Below are 17,857 nucleotides of genomic sequence, written 5' to 3' on the forward strand. Positions count from 1 at the left end.
TATGAGCGCCTCAATCTCGGGTTTTTTTTTCTATTTCTTTCATTTATTTTTTCTAACTTATTTACGCCGTCTTATGTGTTTGGATTACTTTTGTTTTTTTCTTTCATTTCTTTTTCAGTCATTCTATGGACACACACGATCGATGAAACGTTGGAGGAGGACGTGACGATGAAGATGAGCACCACGAAGGCGAAAGGAACGATGATCAATTAATACGACGCTGTAGCGAGAATGCCAGAGTACGCAGATTTTAGATTTCCCCCAATCAACGCAATTAGTTCCTCTCGAAGCGATCTTTTTTTCTTCCTGCTCGTTCTGGCGTTCGATGATGTTTTACGTTTTGCGATTTTGTTGGAAGTTCGAATTTTTTTCGTTGTGTCATGTCTTGTTATATCATGTAGCATTCATATATCATATTATCCTATTCGTATCATTCATATACACCCTATGTAAGCACAGCACAATTGAATTGAAAACTACCAATTTATAAAGAAAATATGAAAATGAAGAAGTGAAACAAACACTGAACTTGTAGAATAATGGATAATCGTTTGTAAACTATTGCGACGAGTATTTCCCCTTCCCTAGCCCTAGGTGTATTGCCTCTTTGGATGAGAGGTGCCTCAGGGCAGAAAGTCGTGTAGTAGCCCAACCAGTGCTGTGCTGTGTGTGTTGCTTTCGGGTATACAAGATCCTTCGCTCTCTCTCTCCCTAGCACGCCTGGCTAAGTGGTGCAGGAATAGCCACTCAGTTATGTCTGTCTATCTATCTGGCTGGCTGGCTAGCTGGCTGGTTGGCTGTTACATGATAAGACCGCACGGCATAAACCAGTATGTATAAGGCAATACAAAGATATACGATACAAAGCTGATACATATAATCTATGATTTTATTGCTCATCTGGAAGGTAATACTACTTCTTGGTATTACTCGTCCTGGGACATGGGTTCTCCTTGCGTTCTCCTTCGTTTTCTGTCTGTATTTAGGGAATAGAGGAGGAGAGGAGAGGAGAGGAGAGGAGAGGAGAGGAGAGGAGAGGCAGGGGTACAAACTTATGTATAAGGTTTAAGCATGTTTTAAGTTTAAAGGTAAGGTTATGTCTTAAAGTTAACCATGTATTGTGTAAAGACCATGGTTAAGGTTAAGCTTAATTCCTAAGGATAAATATACGAAGGATGAAGGGTTTAAGGTTATTTACTTTTAGAGTTGCAGGATTAAGCACAAAAGACATGACATCAAAGAGAAAGACTTTATTCTTCCTTGTAAAGCATTGAAAAAGATTTTAAGCTTACATTTTACACAGCGTAAGATTCAGGATTTAAGCATAAATAACAAAGAACAAAGAACGTAAGTGGATACGTTTAAGCTTATACTTAAGCTTAACAAAAGGATAAAGGAAGGGCACAGTACAACATTCTCGCGCCTTAACTGTTCAAGAGAGAAAAGAGATGGGAAGGGGAAGGGATGGGAGTGATATTTCCTCTACCTCGCTCCGCTTTCTTGCGCATTACGCATGTACGGGAAGAGGCGATAGATGTTATATTAGGTATAAGGTTATTCCTATTCTTTGTTCCTGTTCCTACTCGTATTCCTTCTTAATTTTTGTTCCTAACCTTATTCTTATTCTTATTCTTAACTTTAAAACACGTACGTCATGCACACACTTGTCACCGCGCGCCGTGCCGTAGCATATGTGTATACCAGAATCGTCATTGTATCATGAGTTCTTCCCAATCTTTTCGTCTATTTCTCTCTCCCATCTCTATTTCTACGGAAAAGAGTCGTGTACCCATTTCCATATCGATGCCCGTAGTACCCTTTCCAGAGCAGAGTCAGACGCACACAACCAACGTTCATCAGGGTTTTTTTTTTTCAGTCAGTCTCCTGAAAAGGCTGACGTGGCTTTGCACGAACAAAATATTTCAACCAAAGACCACAGACGAACGGATGGAAATTCAGTGTCTCTTGCATTTCCTACCGCTTTGGCTTGCTTCGTTTGATATCTCATGACACGTTAAGACAGAAAGAGAAGGAGTGGAAGTTACAAGATGGTATAAAAAATGATATTTGAAGAAGAATTACTCCGCCGTCTTTGCTGTTCTGTTGGGGATAACTAAGTAGTGGTCGGTCGGTTGGTTTGATAGATGAATAGATGAGTAGGTGAAAATAAAAACAAGATATCCGACTTTTCAATCGCCGGGCAAAACGCCAGGTATGCATCTTTGTTTTGTAGAAAGTATAGTGTCGAAGAAGAAGAAAAAGGTTGGGGGGAGAAATTGAGGAGATAAGGAGATGATGATGCAAGGAATGTTGTGTATGTTTTGTGTGTGTGTGTGTGAATGAATGATGATTAGATTGATGGTCGACAAAGCCATTCGAAGAGCCTCCCTACCAGACAATCCCCTTCCAGTCGAAAGAGCCATCCACGTTCCTCCAATACCCCTTCTCGAACGACTTATCCCAGCCCAGCATGACCGCCAAAATCCGACATCCCGCGCTGGAAACCGTACACACGACCGTATCTGCCCTCCCCAGCATCGCAAGATCCATCAGGTAGGCGCGGCCGACGAGCTCGCGGAGGTTCATCGCAGACTCGGGCACCTTGTCCGTGTTGTCGAGCTTGTTGATGTCGTGCGCGTTCCCGACGGGCTGCCCGAGGCTGAAGAAGACGTCGCGGTAGAACCCGCCCTCCCAGCCCGTGATCTCGTCGATCCAGGGATTCTTGCGGCCTTGTGCTGCCTCGAGCGCCGCTTTGGTCGCCAGGATGATGCGGTCTTGGGCCCGCACGACGCCTGGCCCCAGCTCCTGCGTGTCGTACACGGTCGGGTCGTCCGACGCGAGGACGATCCGCGCGGCGCTGTGGCGGGCCTCGAGGTCCTTGAGGGCGGAGCGCTTCGATTTCTTGCCGCCCGCGTTCTCGACGAGGTCGATGTAGATGTCGCGGGCCGTGTCGACGTAGCGGTCCAGTGGGATGTAGTCCTTGGAGTACTGGAATTGGTACGGGTGCTTGTCGCCGTGCCGGACGTGCATGCCGATCGAGACGCCGCCTTCCTTGGTGACGTGTCCGTACAGTGACGCAGCGCGCTCGTCGACGTACTTTGCATCGTCGGCGCGGAGCTTGAAGAGTGCTTCGTAGCCGGTGCGGAGGAGGCCGAAGATCTTGCGCTCGCGCTGGATGCGCATCTTGGTGGCGTCCTCGAATTCTTCGGTAAAGGCGTGGCCGAACGTGCTCTTGACGGTGGCGCCGGACACAACGATGTGGCGCGCGGTGTGAGGGCAGGGTACCATGTGGGAAGTTGGAGGGGGGAGACATCCCGCAGAGGGTGGAGGAGTGAAGTAGGTGGAGTACTTGCCATAGGGCCATCGAGTGTCGTCGACGAAGAACGTCCGGTTCTCCTTCACGGCCAGGCCATAGGACATCCACATGCGCAGCAGCGTGCTACCGAAGCCGGCATCGTTCGTCTCCATGACATACGTCAAGGTTCTGTCACAAACCTTCATCTCAGCGGCGGGGCTTCCGCCAGCGGCAATCGATTCGTCGGCGACGAAACCTTTCGGTCGACTGCTAGCCTTTGATGGCGGGAGGATCGACTGGGCTTCGGCTTCCTGGATGTCAATGTAATACTGGTCTTTCTGATAGTAGTTGAGCATTCGCTTGGCGATGTTGTTTGTTGCTTTTGCCTCCTCGCGCAACTGCTTCGACAGTTCCATGGACTGGTGGCAGATGTTGCTGTACTGCTCGGGTCGCAGTGGGAAGTCATGCGTAGATGGGATGGAAACCGTCCATTTCGGTTTCCCCCTGCTGTCCTGGACTACGAGGGCGGAAGGCTCATCGGGGAGACGGTTGCCACCGACCATTTCCCACTCTCCGTTCGAGTCGTTGTCGTAGCTGGCGGTCTGCTGGGCCTGGCCGTAGATGTGGCGAATGACCAACCAGAGTAGGATCGTGATACCAATGCCGCCAACGAGGATTCGTTTGACCAGCTTGGTATGGGTCGATGAAGCCGGCTTCTTTCCATGGCGAGGAATGAGCGAGGGGAGATTTGGGGATGGAGGCGGAGATGGTGACAGCAAGTTGCGTCGGGAGGCCACAGTGGGGGAGAGAAACGTAGCCGATGTGATGGACGGACTGAGCTGTGAGTAGGCGGCAGACGATACCGTCAGGTTTGGATTCCGCCTGGCATGCATGGTCTTCGCCTTCTTGGTTGCGTTGATAAGCATGTCGGTGGTGGTGGAATGTCCTCGAACGTAAACACCTGGTCCTGCAGGTTACGGCCTTGAAGATGGTTGAAGTGACTTTCGAATTGGGATGAAGACTAGACTAGCCTCAAGCAAGTCTGTCGTTGAAGGAGTGTAAGAAGCGAAATAGAGAAGAAGAAGACGGGGAAGTTTTTTGGCGCCGGAGGGACGACTGGTTAGCTGGGTCGACTATGAGGTCATGAATGCTGCTGGCCGAACGATACGATCAGGGTCGCAGGAAGGAGAATTAACGGACGTCAAGAGTTTCACGGCATCAAACAAACGAAGAATTCTCCATCGAGGAGGGCGGGAGGAAACAGAAGTAGTAGTGGTAGCGGTAGTGGTGTGTGTATGAAGGAAGGCTCACGAGCACTAGTCTACCTAGGTAGGTCGAAAAGTGTCCCAGCACCAGCACGTGAGTTCAGGTAGAGTAGGGAAAAGGAAAGGACGAGTATCAATTGGCGAAATGAGATCTGGAGAGAATGTAATTAGAAGGGTGAAGCATTGACCGGGGCCGGACAAACCAACGACTGGTTTGTTTGGAGGCGGGTTTTTCTGGAACGGGAACGGCCTGGGGATCTTCCAGGAAAGGTAGAAGAGAGAACAATGAACAATGCGGAACTAGGTAGGGGCCGGTGCGGGAGGAGGGGATGAGAGGTCATTTTAGAGAAAAGGGAAGTACACACAGTCTCCACGAATAGCGAACTGAGTGGTGCGAGAAAGAACTTAGAAAGTGATGAAGATGGGGGGGAATCATCCAATCCAGGCAATTCCCAGGGTCCCGCGATGGAACTTTGTGTGGATGCGGCGTAACGAAGCGTAACGCAGCGTGTTTCAGATCTCCGACATGTTTGCCGCGCACCTTGCTACTCGTTCTCGTACTAACTAACTAATTCCCTTCTCAGTAACTGGCCTTACCCCTAGTTACCTGTAAAACCCTAGATAATACCTTACCCTACGCCGTACGGACTTCCCATCAATCAAGACATTACATTGCAGCACCAGCCTAGCTTCGTATCAGATCCGAGTACGGGCGATCAATGACACCAGGCAAGACATGGCAAGGCTGAGCAGCAAAAGCACACGACCAGCCATTCGTAACTGTGCTGTAGACCGTAGATATTTACGGAGTGTTCCGTATAAACAAAACCTCTTACCACACAAACAAAGAAACCTCGGATTGATTGATTGATGGAAAGAATGGGGCGTTGCGGCCCGGCTCTGACTCTCAAAGCGTCCCTCTACTCCATCCACGCTCGCACCACCACGGCACGCTGCAGTGCACTACAGTGCACTATATACCATACTAACTGACACGCGCGCGCCAGATTCCTATCTTACTTGACTCTTTCGAACGCACTACGATGCAAGCGAAGAACACGCTATCCGGACGAGACGACGAAAGAGGAAGATGCGAAGGGGAGAGGAAACGAAATGGTAATAGATAGACCGTGATTAATTTCGCCATCGACTGCGATGGTTGGATGGGTGAATGCTGACTGTCCGTTGCTACAAGTACATACAATAAATAGATGAGACCTCTCTCCCTCTGGCTTCTCTCCCTTTCCCCCCTCTCTTCTTTCTCTCTCTCTGATGAATGCAAGTCGAAAATACGGGGTATCATGTCGAAGATCCCGAGCGCGCGTGGGGATTAAAGAAAAAAAAAAATAAGACAGGCAAAGTGAGAAGGAGAAAAGAGGACAACAATACAGTAAAGTAGAAAGGTAACACCATACCCAGCACCACGCCCGTAAGAAAAGAAAAAAAGTGTCCCTTGTGCATGGTATGGAAATGCAGCTCGCTGCCCTGAAGCATCGCCAACCCCTTTCGTGAGGTGGTGACTCCTGTTTGAACGCCAATGAATCACCAAAGACGATATCAACCTCCTCCGTACATTACATCTCTTTCTTTGCTCATAGCATCGCATGCACCGTTCAGCTTCGTACATAACACTTCGTGCGCCCATCCTTTTAGTGGCCGTTAATGGTGTTTGTCGTTCCCCGTTTCTCCTTCCTACTCCGACTTGGCGTGCAAGGTGAGGCGGCATGCAATCATCTCCCTTACATTCCAGTCACCGTTCCCCATTTCTTCACCGTTGACCCTCAGTCACGGGCCGGAGGCTGCTGCGTCGCCGTCCGCCGCCTGTGGCGTCTACTCGTTCTGAGATCATCTCGTCCAGCATTCTCGTCACGTCCGTCATCTCCCTGTCTGACTTTACGCTGTGGTGGCCGATCCTCTCGCGAGGGGTGGTCGTGACCGGTGAACCTTTCAGTTTCACGCTCGATCCAGCAACGCTACCAGCTTCGCTTCGCTGGCGAGACGTCCGTCGGCTGTTCGGAGATCCATCGCTACCGACCTCGTGCGCGTTTTCATTCTTTTTCTTGGACGAAGTGAGGGCTGAAATCATTTTCTCCTTATCCTCGAGCTGAGCTCGTAGACTCAGAATCTCGGCGTCCTTCTCGGCAAGGGCAGCGACTGCTCCGCCATCTTCACTGCTTCCCGTCATCTTGTGTAAGCTCATGGACACACGAGAGTGACTCGAACGTCGGGCTTGTAGTAAACGCTTCTCCAGCGTGCTGATGTAGCGGTTCTTGTCGGCCAAGTCGGATTGAAGCGACTGTATCTGGGCAGCTTGGCTAGCCATGCCATCTCCATTCTCACCAACGGAATCGTCCTCCTCAGAGCCTTCAATCCCAAGTGGAACAGAAGGGAATATGACCTGAGACCCGTGGTGACCTGGGACCTCGAGCGTATGGTGGCTGGCGGATGACCGCGCAGATAGTGGCCTAAAATCTCCACCATTGCTCATGACTGACCCTCGCTGAAGGCTCATAGACGAGAACGACCGACCGTTGTTGACACCCAGGGATTTCGAACTCAGAATCAGCCGGTTCAGATGTTCGATTCGTTCCTTGAGGGCTGTCCGGGCAAGTTGCATTTCCAGCATCTGTTCCTCATGTCGGTGTTTGCCCTCCAGCTCTCGGGCCCTTTCTTCCTCCTCATCCTTTTCTTTCTCCTTCTCCTCCTCTCGGGTTTCTTTTGCCTTGTTCTGCTCCTCAAGTTGCTTGCGTAACTCTTGAATCTCAATACGGTAGCGATCTAGCAGAGCTCGGCTGCCAGCGTCTCCGCCGGCTCCTATACTATCATCTGCTTTCTTGGCGTGGCTAACGATATTATTCTTTGCGCGTGAAGCAAACTTGAGCGTGTTGATGGTCTCGCCCGTGTGGCTGTTTGATGCCGCGCTGCTACCACTGGCTCCAATCTGGATCGTACATAGAATACTGACGAGAGAGTTTCCGGATAGAGCAGGTTGCAATAGGCGGGTGAGTTTGCTGTCACGGTACGGCAAGTGCTTTCCCTTCCCTCCCTTGTCCTTCTCCTTGTCTTCGCTTGATAACCGAGCAATCACAGTTCCAAGCGTCAGCAGACTCTTGTTGATGTGAGATCCCTCGGTACGCCTTTCCGCATTGTCCGCCGCCTTCTCAGAACCAGCCAGATCGATCAAACTCAATGTTGAAACCCTGACACCACCCGGAGAGATAGCCGACCGCTTGGAATCTTTCAGATTCGCAACTCCGCTAGCACCGCGCTCTCTACTTTCCACCACAATCTGAACCACTGCGTGACTTCGAGAACTTCGGGCGTTGAACTGGGTTCCAGCCACTTTTCGTGCATTGTCACCTCGCGCAATCACCCTTAGAAGCTGCGTAGGACTCTGAACAATCTCTTCTTTCAGGGGCGTTGCATAAACACCTCTCTTGCTATCTTCCCTCAACTTGATTTCCTCCTGGGGTGCAGCGGGTCCGGTTGCATTTGCGATTGGACCAGCCAACAAGTCGTGAATTCTCTCATTGTAAATCTCCAAGTAGCTGACTCTCAGAAGAAACTCTCGGTGCGGTGTTTCTCGGATGTACGAGAATATGTCGGTAATGGCGAGTGGGATAACTCCAGGGTTCGTCGCTGTACCTTGCATAGAAAATGTCTTACCCGTTCCGGTCATACCGTACGCGAAGACAGTTCCATGGTAACCCTCCATGACCCGTCGAACCAGTCGCTTGGCAGCCGCATCATAGACCCTGGCGTTGTTGTCTTGAGTGTCAAATACATTATCTATCGCGCAATCAGTCAGTCTCAATGTCCATAGTTCATGTCTAGACGTCGTGCAACATTACCATAGATGTAATCTCCGCCCTCCTTGCCCTTATAGGCGATCAGTGACCGCTTTCCACTGACTTCCCATTCTAACTCTTGCTGCCGGTCCTTTGCGCCAAAGTCTGGCCGCACACGCACACTGACGAGGACATTGCCTTTGCCGTCCTTTTGTGGGTTGTTCTTGTCTGCGCCACTCGCCTCCGCTCGCTCGTCGCCGATGTCTTCGAATGTGGTCGCGCTGGTGGCGTAGGAGCCTTGGGCGGAAGAGTTCCTGCTTTGTGGTGGTGAGGGCAGGCTAAGATGGTTGGTGTTGACCACTGATACTGACTCTCCAGATCCGTTCAGCAAGCTTGGGGGCGTTAGTGGTGACTTCGCCAGCAGACCACGCCCTCCTCCTATGTTCGACACCCGGGGCGCGATCCGCTTCACGCTGCCTTGTCTCGATGGCCCTGCCTTGGGTGTTGCGGATAGTCTCTGGTCGAGCGTCTCCCCGTTGGGCGTGGAGCTAGCCGAGAGCGGACTCGGTGGGTGACTTGGAGATCTGCCCCCGTACTTGGGTGGTTGTGGGAATGCACCAATACTGACTGCCTTACGAAGTGATTTACCTGGCGGTAATGGCCCGGCAGGTGAATCAGAAGCAGTCAGTGTGGGTACATTGGATGTTGAGTTTGTGTGGCCCTTGACGGGCCGCTGGGGCAGACCAGACGACGAGACCGCGCGACTTGCGACCGTGGGGGATGGGAGCAAAGAGCCCGAAGACGTTCGAAGTGACGGACTGACGCTCGAGACTCGAGACTTCGCGACTGGTAGGGATGGGAGAGGACTTGTAGGTGGAGCGAGGGATGGCCGCGGCGGGCGAGGAAGCGTTGTTGTAGTTGACATGATGTATGAGGAATCTGTCTGGTCGATTAGGAACGGCGGGAAACCACAACCGTTCCGTCGTGCCTGTGGTTGTTATGATATGAAGTGAGAGTATTGATTGGTATGGTAGTTGCTGGCTCTTGAGGAAGAGCAGCGTCGTGCTCCAAGCCGTGCTCGTGGGCCACTATCTCAAGACATTCATATCCACACGAACCGTCGGTAGAAACCTCGCAGGCCGCGATTAGGTATTGTGCAGTGTCGGAGACAGCAAGTTCCCGAGGTGTCTGAGGCAGACCTGAAGAGCGTTACTGCGTCAGTCGAACGGGGAGGGGCCTGGTTGAAGGCTGCGGGCGACCGAATTCGATGGGGTTTTGGGGGGGAAAAGACGGAAGGATGCAGTGGCCGTGGCAGGGTTCCGAGTTTGAGCTCGAGTCACTGCACGCACACTTGTGTCGTCAGCAGCGATAGGATAGGTACCAATAAGTAGGTAGCGCAGGCGTAGCGTAGTGTAGCGATCGAGTGACAAGCGGCCGTTGAGCAGGTGAATGACGAATCTGAAGAAGTGAAAGGTGACAGCAACCCTAACTACAACAACAACAACAACGAAAACAAGGTATGTACGGAGCAAGGTAGAGTTGTATCCGGGGGTCTATGATGTTGCGAGTAGTGAGTATTGGAAAGGAGAGAGAATAGAAGGTACGGTTCGGCAACGGCAGCGAGAGCGACGGGGGGGATGGATCAGGGTCTTTCGGAGCTTGTTGGTTTATGGAAATAGGGTGAGATTTGTTCGTCGGTGGGATTGAAATTATTGGTGACGAGGAGGACAAGGCAGGAAAAGGACAGGACAGGACAGGACAGGACAGGATAGGACAGACAGGATAGGACGAGTTAAGACGACAGACAAAACAGCACAAGACAAGACAGGACGAGACAAGTTCGCGTTGGGTTGTGAGACTTTCCCCAGGAGGAATAGCCCGATTGGTTCCAACTTGGAAAAAAAAAGGTGGAGCAACAGCGGGAAGAGGAAAAGGGAATTGGGAAAAGGGAAATGGAAAAAAAAGGAAAAGGAAGAGAAAACTAATTTAATTGTCCAACCACCTTTGGACTTTTGTTGCTGGATAGTTCGTTACTTGTCCGGAGAAGGGAAGGGAAGGGGGATGGGGGGAAATCCACTTGCAGGGAAGAGCACGGGGGTGGGCGGAGAGGGGATGTACTGTGTAATATGTACGAGCCAACCTACAAGTACTAAGGTTAGGTAGCAGAATATATCACGTAGACGGAGAGAGAGAAAAAGGCAAACACGAGAAAGAGAGCCTCTTGGACCGGACATTTAATGAGATGGGGCAAACGATCAAATGAGCGTTGCTTGTTGAATAGATGCCGATGCGGTAGTGACAGCGGTACGGAGTAGATGGCTACGTTATACCTAAACTCTAACTTAGGGGTGAATTGGACTGCTTGCGCCCAAAGTGTCAAGACAAACTTGAAGCTTGCACCAGCGGACTTCGTGGTGACATTTGCTTGTTCATATTTACGAACAACGAACAATCGCCACAAGCGGAGCCGTTTTCCCTTGTCGTACACGAAAATTGGCAAGATGCTACTCTGTACAGCATACAGAGATACATACGGAGTATCTATTGAACCATCATCATGCCCTGAATAGTATGTATGAAATCCACCATCTAGAAAAACCAGCCCAAGACATTCTATGGTTCATCACGCAGGCCTATCTGCAGCAGCTACCAGTAGCTTGCCTGCATGGGTGACGATGGCACCACGGAAAGAATATCAAATGACTGCAGAAGGCAACGAAAAAAGGGGTTGGAAGTTAAGTGATCTACTATGATTTGCCATGGTTTGATTTGATTTGATGGACCTCGAATAGGAAATACTCATTGGGCTGCCGTGTCTCCAGCCAGTAACATACCCAGACAGTTAGATCCCAGAAGCCAGTACCAGAAGCCAAAAGCCAAAGGGACAAAGCCATTCTTCTTTCCGTAACTGCGTGGCGCTGGTCTCTGCAGATCCCCTAACCCAATCATCTGGTGATGACCTCTCCCGGCTATTTCTGCTCCATCCACGCGCAATCTTCTTCCATCATCACCCTCCCCATCACCACGACAACAACTAGCAAACCAGCAAACCAGCTCGCAAAGAAATGACGGGATAGAATCGAAGAGGAACCAAACTGAAAGCGAACAACCGCCTTGCCGAGCATCGGTACCGGTTTTTGCGACTTCGCTGGTGTTCGGTGTAGATGAATGATTTAATCTCTTTCCCTGTCCCTACAGCCTGCGAAACATCCCCTTCCCTTTATTTATCCCCACGCGCTACCGGACTTTTCCTTCAATCGCACGTACATACGGTAAGGGACATATGTATGTACATACATATTTGTATCGCACATGCAGGAACACGGGTATGCAAGATGGAATTATACGAATTACCCAATGTGACGGACCCGCAGCTTCGGCTTCGCGTTGATGTCGTGTTCTGTTTCTACCACGTCGGTTGCATACAATCTCTTGTATACACAGTATGTTAGGTAGACATTGCTTTCTATTCCGTTGCAGAAGAAGAGCGCCAATCAGGCATGCTTCCCAAACTACCCATCAGGCCATATCATGAACGTCGCATGGATCTTGATAGAGAGGTGGCGGGACATGCGACCCGCCAAGTATGGGGGGAAGGGGGCGGGACCTTTTGTCTCTAGTATCTAACCACACAGTGCCATCCATGCCCTGGACGCCGAACAGCCCACGGTCCAAGCCACATGTGATTGCTGTTCGTACTGTGTCTGTTCGTGGCTGTCGCATGGCAGGGGGTGCGGATAAGTAAAGCCCAATACATCAATCCTGGCACATCACGCCAAGTCCATCGTGTCCTACCAGTGCTGTGTTGATGAGACACTTTTCAGAGTACGGAGTAGACGTGTTCGCATCCACCATTGCGCAATAACGTTCCTGTCCCTAGCGATATAAACCGTACGTATGGGCGCCACGGGTAAGCGAGTTAACCTTCTGAGGTCTACCCGCAAGAAGGATTGATCCATTCTGCGACCATAGAAGGGCAGACTGTCCAAAGACGATTGCTGTCGCGCGAACCCCCGAACAGCCATGTCTCTCTCTCATGCTGTGTTACCAGCTGATTCCACCGCTGAAAGCTTCTTCATCCAATTGCGATTGAAGCCTACGACGGAAAACAGACAGCTGCTGCCCGTTCACGCGGTTTACGAGATTAGATGGTTACTATGTGGCTGGCTCGTTCCATCCTTCTTGTTGAAGTCATCCAATGAGGCGCTGCGCTATCACAAAGTTCCCCAGCCGAAGTATTTCTTACCTACAGTGGTCACTGCTATCCATTGAAGCCCCCATAGGCTGATGTCGATGACGAATTCCAGTCCTGCACATAGAACTACTCGAGAGAGTAGGGCCCATGTGGTATGGACATCGAAGGGAGTGAGCCCAATGGACGCTACTGGCAGGTGATGCTGAAGCATTGTCGATGGGGAGGTGCCATTGCCCATGTTGCTGGCAAGGTAATGACCAGCAATCGAACGCAACGTGACAAGCTTTAGTGGAAGAATGGTCCATGCTACTATTTGAGCCTTGCAGATGGCGCCAAGCATCTGCGCCGGCTCTATAGACAACTGCGTTACTCGATGTCGCTTTTTGGTGCGCGAATCTTCTCGGGTGACTCCAACTTCGGATTGTTGAGCAGCAATGAGCGGGAAATCCTCCGCAATCTCAGTATGTGTTGATAGCACCTGAGCGGGAAACCGCACCTCCATCTCTACAATGCTGTCTCTAGACGTTATTCGTATTGTCGGATCATTCAGATCATTACCTAGATCCGAACCGGTGGAAGTTGCACCTCCGTACTGTTGGTCGGAGTGCATACGGCCTTGCATGGTGGAGTTGCTAGCTGGTACATTGGGGTGTTCATGTTCAGCACCATTAGTATCCTCCACAACTCGGGATCTAGAGACCTCTTGAAGATCGGGATCTTGGTATGCCTGGACAGAAGAATACAGGTTGCCAGACTGTGTCCGAGTTCGTGATGCAGGTGCCCAACCTATAGCGGCCAGACCCTTATTGATAACGTTCCGAAGCCACTTTGGAGATCTCCGCCTGAGCCCGAGGAGTTCGCTGGCTCTTTCCTTTGCATCGGCATCTGCAGATATCAGATCGGGATTAGTAGGGCGATTAATGCCTGTCTCGATAGCTTCATACACCAGCGCGTAGATTCGACGTTCGAGCATATGCTCCAGGCAGACAAGTAGCAATGGTGACAATAGAACCTGCCTCAAGATGCTGGAGATTATGGAGGGAGATGATCCTGACGGTATTTCAGGAGATCGTAATGGTGAAGCGGCGGAGAAGGGCACGAAAGCTGACAATGGTGGGAGCAGAGGTCTCGCTGGAACAAGTCCCATGCGCTGTAGATGAGCGTGGTAGGTCAGTGGATAGAAGAACACTTCAACGAACAGCCGGAACCTTCTATTATTAGTGGCTTGCCAACTAAACTCTTCCATATCAACTTACATGGTCCGCGTTGTACTTTTCCATCGTCGAACCAACCGCCTTGTCCGTGACGCTGCCTTGAATTTGACCACGAGGCGATCAAGAGGTCGAAACATGACTACAAAGTAGACCGAGAATTGGACACTTATAGTGGACACAAGTCGCGCAGCGAAGCCCGTGTAAACGAGCTGGCTATGTGGTTGTTGGCTGAGCAAAGGAACAACCTGGTAGAGAGGCAAAGCGGATTCTAGCCGAAACGTCTTGCGCCATGCGTCAGCGAGAGGCAGAGCCGAACGGAAGAAGGAGAAGTACCAATATCCGATCTCGTAATGAGCCAATCCACCATGTACAGAGGTTCTCTGTCAGAGTCGATGAAAGAGCAATAGTATTTCCCGTAGAATCTTCCATGTCCAGCTGCGCTATACGGTGCTCGTAGGCGCCAGGCAATCCTTCCGAAGGGCGCCGTCGTCTGTGAACGACTCCAATCGCGGATAGCACATCATTCTGTGCTTGTCGAAGCCGTCGCCCATGCTCGTGTGCCCTAGGGTTGATCGCGTTTCCCCGTTCATCGAAAAGCTGCACGTAGCGGTTGCTACTGGGTTCACGAGCCTCAAGTGGCACATTCCTTTGCGAAGGATCTATCTGTACATATTCGGATGATTTGGAAATCGATGCGCTCGGTTCAAAGGGGGATCGACCCTAGACTCTATGTCAGATAGTTGAATTATAGAAGTTACAAGACGATGTGCATACCAACGCTAGGCGGGTGAGAAACGGTTGGCGACCCATGGCCTAGGTGGTCACCACGAACTTATTATAGGGGCGCGAAAAGGTTCACCACTTTTCCCTACGAATTCCTGAAGCATGGCGTTGCTTTGAGGTGGCTGTTGAGTATGTAGTAGGTCTATGCGACTATGCGGGTCGGAGTTTAGTTAGTCGTTGCTGGGCTGGTAAGCTCTAATCGATAAGGGCTCCAGAAAAAAATCCGCCAAGATTCATACTTTTATTCACGGGTCGTGAACTCGAAATCCACCTCCACCCATACGGCTCCGTGCTGATTCGTCATAATGTCGCAGCGCACCGCTATCAAGACTACGTACGCCGTAGAGCGTACTCTACAACCGATATATGCGGGCGGTAGCATTGCGCTGAGTGAGGATGGTCGAATACTTGCGGCTTGTCTCGGGGAAGATGCTGTTCTCACAGACCTGAGGAACGGCAAGGAACTGGCACGAGTTGAGGGTGTAAGGACTGCCATATTAGAAACTACTTGGGTTCAATTGCTAACATATGCTAGGATGGCGAAGTCATCACCGCTATGGCCCGTAAGATCGCCTGTCTCTTGAAGTCGATTGCGCGCATTTGCTGACCTGATTAGTTACTCCTTCGGCCTCGCACCTAATTGTCTGCTCTCGATCCCTTTCAATGCAAATATATGCGCTTCAGCCATCCGAATTGGAACAGGACTCTATACAAGTAAAGCGCCTTCAAGCCCTCCGACCACACGCAACGCCAGTTGTTTCGCTAGCGGTCGACCCGACTGGAACACTTCTTGCTACTGGTGGAGCAGACGGCATTGTCAAGATCTGGGATATCCGTGCCGGATACTTTACACATACATTCCATGGCCATGGTGGTGTCATCTCGGCGCTACACTTTTTCCAGGTTGAGGCCGGGAAGGACGACCTTACGAATTCTAAAAAGAGGAAGCGAAATCAGTCAAAGCAGGAGCTCGAAACGAGTACTACTGTTGATGGAAGTGATAATGAGGTCGAGTGGCGATTGGCATCCGGTGCTGAAGACGGCAAGATCCGTATTTGGGATTTGCATAAGAGAAAGAGCATTGCCGTTCTTGATTCCCATTTCTCGGTGGTTCGGACATTAGAATTTTCTCCCGAGCAGAACAGCCTGCTCTCTGGTAGCCGAGACAAGACAGTGATACTGTGGGATGCTCAAACTTGGAAAACAAAGCGCACGATCGCAGCTCTCGAGGGAATTGAGAGTGCCGGATTCCTTCGTGAAGGACAAGTCATCTATACTGGAGGAGAAAACGGATGCATACGTCTGTGGACACCAGACTCGGGACGAGAGATCACCCGAGAGCAGCCCGAAGGGGTTGAGACGGATGCCATTGTCGATACACTCTTCTTTCCGTCATTGACTTATATTATCTCGGTCCACGCCGATCAGGTTCTTAAGTTCCACTCCTTAGACCCTCTTAACTCCTCCCTTGTTATTGAGACCCTCGAGCCACTGCCTATATTCCGACGAGTATCTGGAACGCACGATGAGGTTATTGATCTGGCATACGTTGGGTCAGACAAGTCTCTTTTGGCTCTCAATACGAACTCCGAGGATGTTAGGATTGTCACTTTAGAGAGCACTAATTCGAATGCAGAGGACATGAAAGACGGAAAGTACTTTGGTGCAGACGTGGCTCTACTCCAGGGCCATGAGGACATCATCATTTGTTTAGATGTGGATTGGTCTGGCCATTGGCTCGTGACAGGTTCAAAGGACAACACGGCGCGACTTTGGCGGATAGATCCAGAGAACGACTCCTACACATGCCGAGCCGTACTGACCGGTCATGCTGAATCGCTCGGAGCAATTGCCATTCCCCATGTTACCCCTGCCGAAGGATCTGCCGCATTCGAAAACCCGCTTTCTCATCCACCGGAGTTCCTCGTTACAGGATCACAAGATCGAACAATCAAGAGATGGGATATCACCAAGGACTCCAAAGGTAAACTTCGCGCCAAGTATACTCGCAAGGCTCACGACAAGGACATCAACGCGCTCGACATCGATCCGACTGGCAAGCTGTTTGCATCAGCATCGCAAGATAAGACGGTGAAGATATACTCAGCAACAGAGGGTGAGGCCATCGGTGTGCTGAGGGGTCATCGCCGTGGTGTGTGGACTGTGAAGTTTGCGCCAACGAGCTCCCAGGTACCAGGTGGTGGTGGCAAGGGTTTGATTGCGACAGGCAGTGGAGACAAGACTGTCAAGATCTGGAATCTCTCGGACTACAGCTGTCTGTTGACGCTGGAAGGTCATTCGAACAGTGTTCTCAAGCTTGCTTGGCTACCATATCGTCCAGTCGATGCTCGCGACAAGCGGGGCCCACAAGTGGCATCTGCAGCAGGCGACGGCCTTGTCAAGGTCTGGGACTCGGCTAGTGGAGAATCTATGTCTACGCTGGATAATCACACTGATCGTGTGTGGGCTCTGGCCGCGCATCCTACAACAGGTGCTTTGATATCTGGCGGGGGCGACAGTGTCATTACATTCTGGGAAGACACCACAAATGCAACCCTCGAGGCAGCCACTACCGCGGAGACGGAACGCATTGAGCTCGACCAGCAGCTCCAGAATTTCACTTATGCAGGCAATTACCGCGATGCGATTACACTTGCTCTGCAAATGGACCAGCCAGGACGGTTGTTCAGCTTATTTAAGTCTGTAGTCGAGGCAGAATCTCCAGACGCCGGAAGCATGTCTGGTCTGCATGCTGTAGACGAAGTACTCGCCAATCTAGCAGACGAGCAGCTGTACAAGCTTCTCATTCGATTGCGGGATTGGAACACAAACGTTCGCTCGGCGCCAATTGCACAGAAGATTCTGTGGACAGTTGTTAAATCTTATCCGGCTTCGCGCCTCGCGGCGCTGAAGCCAGCTGGACGGGTCGGCGCGAAGGGAAGTCTGAAGGATGTGCTTGATGCGATCAAGGCTTACTCGGAGCGACACTATCGCCGCGTAGAAGATCTCGTGGACGAAAGCTATCTGTTGGATTTCACTCTCCGGGAAATGGATGAAGTGGCTGAATTAAAGGGCATAACGAATGGGACGTCACAGCTCGGCTTGAATCAGGATTTAGTGATGGCAGATTAAGACATATAGGAAGATTTGTATTATACCCAAGTTCAACAAAGCACTCGAGGCCATTGCATTCATTATGACTGAGTGTCGTCTACCTTACAATTGAAAGCCACTCGCTTACGTGCCTAATTATATTCCATGCTGCCACATCTGCACCCAAAGCTAGCATGGACGATCATCGGTAACGTCGGCCGAAT

At 50.8% G+C, this 17,857-nt stretch overlaps 4 protein-coding genes across 4 annotated transcripts; 1 reads left to right on the forward strand and 3 right to left on the reverse strand.

Annotated features, from left to right (window-relative positions):
- Positions 1-2,194: 2,194 nt before the first annotated feature.
- BU24DRAFT_219721 (uncharacterized protein) lies at positions 2,195-4,329 on the reverse strand. The gene has a single exon (XM_033522040.1). It carries the CDS (start codon positions 4,219-4,221, stop codon positions 2,389-2,391), a length of 1,833 nt encoding a protein of 610 aa, XP_033383043.1. The 5' UTR covers positions 4,222-4,329; the 3' UTR covers positions 2,195-2,388.
- Positions 4,330-6,328: 1,999 nt separating this feature from the next.
- BU24DRAFT_348519 (kinesin-domain-containing protein) lies at positions 6,329-9,273 on the reverse strand (the record flags this gene model as incomplete). Its single annotated transcript, XM_033523568.1, has 2 exons — positions 6,329-8,349; positions 8,412-9,273. The coding sequence occupies 2 exons, from the start codon at positions 9,271-9,273 to the stop codon at positions 6,329-6,331; spliced, it is 2,883 nt and encodes a 960-aa protein (XP_033383044.1).
- A 3,289-nt stretch (positions 9,274-12,562) lies between these two features.
- On the reverse strand, positions 12,563-14,567 carry BU24DRAFT_463468 (uncharacterized protein; the record flags this gene model as incomplete). The annotated part of the gene is made up of 4 exons (XM_033532125.1): positions 12,563-13,751; positions 13,800-14,038; positions 14,091-14,477; positions 14,532-14,567. The coding sequence occupies 4 exons, from the start codon at positions 14,565-14,567 to the stop codon at positions 12,563-12,565; spliced, it is 1,851 nt and encodes a 616-aa protein (XP_033383045.1).
- Positions 14,568-14,821: 254 nt separating this feature from the next.
- BU24DRAFT_451671 (WD40 repeat-like protein) lies at positions 14,822-17,691 on the forward strand. Its single transcript, XM_033531133.1, has 3 exons — positions 14,822-15,022; positions 15,076-15,103; positions 15,157-17,691. Exons 1-3 carry the CDS (start codon positions 14,846-14,848, stop codon positions 17,670-17,672), a joined length of 2,721 nt encoding a protein of 906 aa, XP_033383046.1. The 5' UTR covers positions 14,822-14,845; the 3' UTR covers positions 17,673-17,691.
- Positions 17,692-17,857: the final 166 nt, after the last annotated feature.

Source organism: Aaosphaeria arxii (genome assembly GCF_010015735.1).
Source record: "Aaosphaeria arxii CBS 175.79 unplaced genomic scaffold BU24scaffold_5, whole genome shotgun sequence".
In the NCBI taxonomy this organism is placed as follows: domain Eukaryota; kingdom Fungi; phylum Ascomycota; class Dothideomycetes; order Pleosporales; genus Aaosphaeria; species Aaosphaeria arxii.